The 7,705-nt window shown below is 39.3% G+C and overlaps 1 protein-coding gene across 1 annotated transcript in view; it reads left to right on the top strand.

Moving 5' to 3' along the window:
• Window positions 1-7,705, top strand: part of LOC105826474 (extracellular matrix protein FRAS1-like) — a gene marked incomplete at its 3' end in the record, with an annotated part of 188,987 nt that overhangs the window by 5,976 nt on the left and 175,306 nt on the right. Inside the window, exon 2 of the mRNA XM_012664466.1 lies at window positions 1,121-1,152. Coding sequence (XP_012519920.1) covers window positions 1,121-1,152 — 32 coding nt within the window. The remainder of the gene's footprint in view (window positions 1-1,120; window positions 1,153-7,705) is intronic.

Raw genomic sequence — 7,705 nt, 5'->3', positions numbered from 1 at the left:
TTTTAAATTGTTTTCCAGTGTAAAACTTAGAGATTTATTTTATGATGTGTTAGTTATTCAGAATATGTAGGCAGTCCCATTCACATTCAGCCTTCTTTTCCATTTAGAAACATATCTGTTGTTTTTCATTTGGTGCTTAATGACTGGAAAACATAAAGATGTATCAGTTCATAAGCAGCCCATCAGAAAAAAAATGGAGTGAAAAGCGGGTTAAAAGAGTCGTGGAGGTCAGGAGCTGAATAGAGGAGTTCTTTTCAATAAACTACCACTTATACTAACTACTCTCCTGTAAAATGGTTTAATCTCTCTAAAGAGGAACATACTGTGTTAAAGACATGAAATGGGTATTCGTATTAATCAACCAGATACCCAAGTGAATACGTGCTATGTGAAGGGTGGGGACTCAAAGAAATAGAAGCAGCCCCTTTCCTGAGAGTGTGTGTGTGTGTGTGTATTAATATATATATATATAGTGTAGTGGGGTATATGCAACATTTCCACATCCTTCAGAAGGATATCACAGGGGCATATGCAAGAATGAATTTACAAATGGATAATGCAGGCACAGAATATTATGAGCTCAAAAGAACATAATCCTGTGGGCTGAAAGCGTTTCATGAAGGAGATGGGATCAAGTTCAAGGGACTTGAATAGACCCACTGCATCTCATGTAGGAAATGAAATGAGCGAAGGGGTTCAGACCTGAAAGTATCTTACAGGATCCTAAGTTGGCCTCTTGGGTTGGACTGGAGAATTGTAAGCAAAGAGTGGCAGAGAAGCCTGGATAAGTAAATTGGGACTGGATTATGGAGGCTTTGCTGACTTATCACAAAGGAAAATATATGCTGTATTTATAGCACATCCTTATAAATACATTTATTTTTAAATTCAAATAGTAAGTTTTAATGATGCTTTCCCTCATGTGTGTCCAAGAAATGTTGTTTTGATGTATGGGGTTATTTCCCCACGGGAAGAAATGCTCAAGCTTTTAAGATTTTGGGAAAAGCACAGTTTGCTGATCATGATGCGTGCAGATGCAGTTTTAGCAGTGAGCCTGCTGGGGCAGCGCTGTTGGTTTATTATGCATCCCTTTTAATTGTTGTTTTGTTTTTCCCCACAGGTGCTTGTGTCTATCAGGGTTCCTTGTTGGCGGTAGGTCATTCTTAATATTTTTGGTTTATTTCTTTTGAGTGTAAAATGGTTGATTGAGGTTACTAAGTGAGTGAGGTGACCTTATCATTGCAAAATATGTTTATTTTCCTTCACAGTTTGAGAATTAGCCCTCGTTTTGGCACATTCATGCTCAATTATTGAATACCTTTTCCAGAGTGAATTAGTTCCATTTGGATACTCAGGTATTGGAAGAGAAGTTCCAACACCCAACACACAATTTGCGTTCTGTGGCTGTCTTTTGTGTTTTTTCAATCAGAGAGAAAATTAGATCCCATCCTCTTGTCAGATACAAACTAGGGCACAAATTGTTTATCTTTCTGTTGCATTTGCTTCTACCTTTGAACCCTTCTCCAAAAAAAAGTATAATTATTAAATTCAGTAGAATAGGAAAGATTCCTGATTGTTACTTTGAATCATAAACTTAAGTTTTGGAGAATAACAAACAAATTAACATTTTATCTCTGAACCTTTGCCATATATGGTAGACTTGATTTTAAATTTAATATCAGAATGACTAGGGGGAAAAGCTGATGTAAGTCTCATGCATTTCTTTTCTTGAATAATGCACTGTGGTGCATAGCAGTGTGTTAAAACCTTATTGAAAAGATGGTCTACACTCCATCAACTCTAATAAATGGTGTGACAAGTCATACTTCACCAATTTTTTATTTTGGTTTAATAGATGCTATAATAAAACAGAACTAAAATGGTTGGAAAGGGTCTGCTCATTTACATCACACACTGCTGTTGACACGTGTGATATTAATAAGTCATCTTGGATTATCCCAGTGGTGTTGAAATAGATGAGGGATATCTTAAGTGTCCACGAGTCTAGATAATTGTAGATATTCACAGTAATATTCTTGAATCTGAACTTTACATGCTACAGTTACTGCTGTGGAGATTAATGTTTTTTTCTTCTTTGTGTTTTTTCATTAAAGAATCAGGAAAAAGCCATTTTCCTTCTCTTTCTCATTCCATGCCCTTAAAAGCAGACTTTTCTTTCTGTTTATTTTTTAATATATTTTAGGAATCATTTTAAAATCAAAGTGCTCTAAAATACATCATCAGTTTGGGGGAGCTACAGTAGATGTCACAATTTGGTTATCCATGTTAATACAAAGAAAATTGTTTATTGTATAGAATGCTACGTAATTTTTTAATATATTTTCATAGCTGTTGATCCATTTGATACCATAGACCAATAAAATAGGCAGGCCACGTATTATTTTATACCTTCCTCCTTTTTAGTGGAGAACCAAGGATGAGAGAGAGATGAAGACATTTGCTAAAGGTAATTGATCATTAAATGGTGGACAGGAACAAGACAACCTGTCTTTTTTTATTCTGCCTGTATCTGAAAAAAGTGGCTATATCATCTTCTATAATTGACTGTGGTATGTGTTATTGTACATTTCAATCTGAAAGCATGAAATAATTGGAGAGGTTATTTTGATCAAGTTAAAAGGAGAGACTGTGTAGCCAGCTTGCATTTAACCGATGGCCTCGTTCCCTCCGTGCCATGCCCTGGGTGCGCCCAGGGCTCGCGGCTGCTCAAGGCAGGTGGGCTGGACTCTCACACCAGCACACTCCTAACCCTCTGGGTGACTTCTTTGCTTACCAAGGCTCTGGCTGCATTTGTTTCAGAACCTGTTCACAAGCCTGAGGTACTTATTATGGTAGTTATGCAATTCGGTCTGAGAGACAATGCATTTATCATCATAATAAAGGTTATTATTAAACAAATATTTATTGAGTGACAACTACAGACATGCTATTCTAGGCACTGGAATGCATCAGGGAACAAACAGATAAAAATCTCTGCTCTTGTGGAGCTCGAATTCTAATGAGTAAAATATATATAGAATGTCAGACAGGTGGGCTATGGGTAAAAGCTGTGGGGCCTGGGGGGATAGAAAATCCTGGACAGGGGACGAGGGTGGCTACTTTAAATAGGGTGATGAGGAAGGCTTCACTGAGAAGGTGACATTTGCACAAAGACAGACCGAAGAGGTAATTATAAGAGCTACCCCCTGGATATTCAGAAGAAGAGAATTCCAGAGGGGGGAAAACAGCAAGTGTAAAGTCTGAAGCAGAGCTTGCTTGGCTGTTCAAGGAAGTGCGTGGAGGTCAGAGTAGCTGGAGCACGTGACCAAGGGGCAGGATGGCAGGAGAGCAGGTCAGAGAAGTAGACGGGGGCCACAGCACATTGAGCCTTGTGCAGACTTCAGCTTGTCCTTTTGGGAAGGTGGGTGAGCCGTTGGAGGTGCTAGAGAAGAGGAATGACAAAATCTGACTTATTTAATTAAACTGCTGAAATGAGAATGTGAAAAGAAGTAAGTGTTCTTGTTTCTAGGGAAACTGTGAAATACTTTAAAAAGACTCCACAGAGATGAGTCACTAAAAAAAATTGCTGTCAAATTAAGTGTGGGAGAAACAGCTATAAAAGATTTGGGGAAAAACTTGAAAATCTAGAGAGATTCTGCATTCGGATTTATTTGTAACCACTTTAAAGTTCTTTTCGCATTTTAAGGACATCAAAACTGGAAGTAACAGATGATGCATTGTGGACATTTAGTTGTATGCGTAATTCATCACTGCTCTCTCTCTCCACACAACCAGTGTTAAAAGAGAGACATCGCATCTGCATCAGTGAAATTGGGGAGTGGATGTATGTTTATGTATCTGGAATCAAACTGAAGAGTTTAAGAACATGTATATGCTATTCTAGGATTCCCTGGTTAAACAACTCTTTGGGTGAGAGGGCTTGTATCATGAGAGGCCTCACACGTAAGAGCTGGCTCTGAGAATGGTGATTTGGCATCGCTGTGGGTAATTGTACCCACATGTTCGCCACTTTGAAGGTAGAAGTGACTTCAGAAATCTTGTAGCCCAAACTCTCCATTTTATCAATGAGGAAACGGGCAGGGCTGTGAAGTTCTCGAGGTTCATTCATTTCTCAGGTGAGTAACCAGAAGTAGAAGGTTGGTCTGGTTGAAAATGGCAAAGCATCAGCTTTACCCAGAGGAATTTGTAAAATATATCAAGCAGATGAAAACATGGATTTAGGTGCTTGCCGCTGCTCTCGTGCTGTCAACCTGTCTTGCCAGGATTCTTCTCACTGTTAGCTTTTCAGTCTTTCACTTGTTGCTTACGCAGCGGCTAGGTGCGACATTCGCAGCCCTGGTGGTCTGACAGACCTGGTTTTGATTCTTTCTCCTCTGCTACAAGCCAGCTCTGTGACCTAGGGCAAGTTACATAACTTCTGGAACCTCTGTCACCCTCTGTGTGAAATGGGGACAAGGAGAGCCTCTCCCACACCCAGATGCACTCCCTGGCATGTGCTTTTCTGCCATGACAAAATTCCTCTTTGACAACCAAGAAGAACAAGAAGGAACAGTTATTAAGCACCTACTATGTATTAATATTGAATACTCTCAACAATTTCAGGAAAGAGGTGTTGTTTTTACTGATGAAGAAGCTGAGGCTCAGAAAGTTTAAGTCATTTGTCCAAAGTTTCACAGTAAGTGCTGGAGGAAGAGGGGGTTCAAACCTGGTTCTGAGTCTTAAGTCGTCACATTGAGCATTCTGTTTCTCACAGCCAGGCCAGTCCACTTGCTGTGTCTGAAAACAACTGGCTTATGTCACCACCTTCAGTCCTACATGCCCACCCCCTCCCTGCCACACCTGCCACGCAGTTGTCTCTGCCAGTCTGTGTCGCTGACCTCCTGCAAAAGCCAGCTGTCCCTGGCTAACCCCTTCCCATTGAACTGAAGCACTTCTGCACCAGAGTGCACTAAATTCACCACATGGAGCAAGACATGTTTAGAGGGTCCCTTCATCTTAAAAATATATGTAATATACAGTATATTATATGTGTGTATACATGTATTTATATAAGTATGTGTACATATATTAATATACACCCCCAACTTGTGTCATGTTGCATCTCCCAACTTTTGACAGCTCTCTGGACTTGCATTGAGGTCCTGGGATGATCTGTTCCTAAGCCGCACGGAGCCCTCTCTCAGTTGTGTGCTGAGTTCAGCTATCTTCCTTCTCCTTTCTTAGACAGTCTTCCCTATCTTTCTCTTCTTTCCATTCCTCAGGTCAGAAATTGCCGGAAGGGACTAAAGATACCTTGAGAAGCACTGAATAATCTATTTTCGGATGTGTTTCTTACCCCACAATACCCATGCACCCCTGGGCTCTCAGTTCAGCCCTCGTGGAAGAGTGTGACTGTGTTAAATCAGGGATCCATCCGAGGGAAACTACCTAGGTGATATGTTTAACTGTGACAGGGGCATCCAATGTGAGGAGGAAAATAAAATTTTTATTTCAAACTTTTCACATATCTTCAGTTCTTTTCCCACTATATGAAGTAAAAAAAAAAAAAAGTTTCTTTTTGCATCAGTTCAAGCAAGCACTTCTCCTTTTTCCCGGGATGGATGGATTGACTCTTCAATTTTTCTGTCTGTGAAATGGAGGTGAAGTAGTTACTTCACTGGATTGTTGTATGACTATTCAAATTTAAACTTTAATTAATTGAAATTAAACAATTTAAAATTCACTTATTCAGTGTCACTAGCCAAGATTAAAGGAGATCAGCATGAAGCACTTAGCCCAGTGCTTGTGACCTGCAGTCCTCAATAAAGGTTGGCTGCTACTATTCCTGCTGCAAAGCAGTTACAGTTAGCAAGGCTGGACAGAACTACTCTTCTTCCCTTGATCAAACGTGTTAAATGTTGGGATTTTCCTACTTGGGATACTTCCGACAAAGTGTCCCATAAGGCATTAACTTTTAGCAAATTTGAAAGAAAGTCTTTCAAGGATAATAAAAAATGTGGAATGCTGAGTATATATGAAATACAACAGCAGAAAGATCCAGGCTTTGGAGTTTGAATTTTGGTACCCCTATATATACCTGCTGTGTGGTCTCAGATATGATACTTTATATAGTTGGGTCCTAATTTCGTCTTCTGTATAATGGGGATTATATTCCTCATCGGGTTAATGTGACGATTTATGGAGAGCATGGGTGTGAAAGAACCCAGAACTGTGCCTGCACGGAGGGAACAGGTGCTCACATCACCTAGGTGACAACAAGATGTTGGAATGGAAATGAGTGAGTAATACATGCCAGAGTATCTTGTTCAGGTCCTGGCTTTGTAATTACTAGCTGTGTAGCATGGAGTAAGTCACTTGAATGAAATGAGGTCTCAGTTTCTAAATTTGTAAAATAATTGCTATATTAGATTCTCTTCAAGATTCCTTAACGCAGTGTTGTTCAGTGGAGCTTCTGCAGTGATGGAAATGTTCCACAGCTGTGCTGTCCAGATGTGGCAGCCATGAGCCACGCGTGGTTATTGAGTACATGAAAGGTGACTAGTGATGCTGAAAAACTGAATTTTAAATTGTGTTTAATTTTGATTAATTAAAGTTTAAATTTGAATAGCCACACATGGCTAGCGGCTACTGAATTGGACAGTGCAGCTTTAGAGCTTTAAAGTTCTTTTAACATACTCTAGTATTGAAGCTTGAAATATGGCTTCGTGAACGGTTCTCACTCTGGGTGAAAACTTACTGTAGTGTTTTCAGCAGTTGTGAGAAAGATAACAAGAAATTTGTTGTTGTACCTGAGAATGCTATTTGTTCGTTTATATAATTTGAACAGTTTTAAGGTCAACTCCGTTACAACACTACTTTCCCCCTATTGCGTGATATGTTTCTTGAATAAAAGAAAAGGGGTAGAGTTAGAGCTGACCCATCACCTGCAGTCAATTTTACATATCCCCTTAACATTTTCATGAATTTTTTTTGTTGTTTTGTCAAAATCTAGTGTACTCCTGGGAGTGCCATCCACGGTTTATATTGCAGGAAAAAAAAATTGAGAACTTCTGGTCTAATCTGTATGCATTGTTTATTAGGGTTAAGGAAGATTCAGGAAGACAGAGGTCTTCAGTGCCAGTCTTTAAAAATTGGTGTGCTATAGTGTTACTTTCTTTTATTTGAAACTGTAACACAAAAGAGATAGTTCCATAGATAGGAAACTGTCTCCGAATTGTATTTGTGCTGGTATTCATCAACATGCTCAAGAGATTTTAGAGAGAAGAGAAATGAAAAAATTTGGAAGTTTTCCCCATAACTGTTCAAAGTTCCCACAATCACTTAGTGAATCTTGGTCACTGGCTGCTATGGAAACATTCTGAGCTTCTCAGCAGTGGGGAGGATACTTGACCTCTATGAGGCTTCCCCAGAGGGGAAGCGCCACAATCAGCCATTCCTTATTTCCCCTTAAGGGTGCTGGGTGTTGCAGGATGTCTCTGTTTGTAGTTATAGCCTAACAAGAATTCATCATTTTTTACGTCTCTAGTCCTTCATTTATTTTAAAATACAGGAACATGCTTTTAAGTGGGAATGTCACTCTATAATAAAATGTACTTATTTTGTGGGGAAAACTTTATTTTTTTTGCAACACATCATTACTGTGCTAGGTGCTGGCATAAATTTAGAGAGATGTGAGTTTCCTTTA

Source organism: Propithecus coquereli, unplaced genomic scaffold (assembly GCF_000956105.1).
Source record: "Propithecus coquereli isolate 6110/MARCELLA unplaced genomic scaffold, Pcoq_1.0 Scaffold898, whole genome shotgun sequence".
Taxonomy (NCBI): Eukaryota; Metazoa; Chordata; class Mammalia; order Primates; family Indriidae; genus Propithecus; species Propithecus coquereli.
The sequence above is the reverse complement of the archived record's forward strand: the minus strand, read 5'-3'. Positions and strand labels throughout refer to the sequence as shown.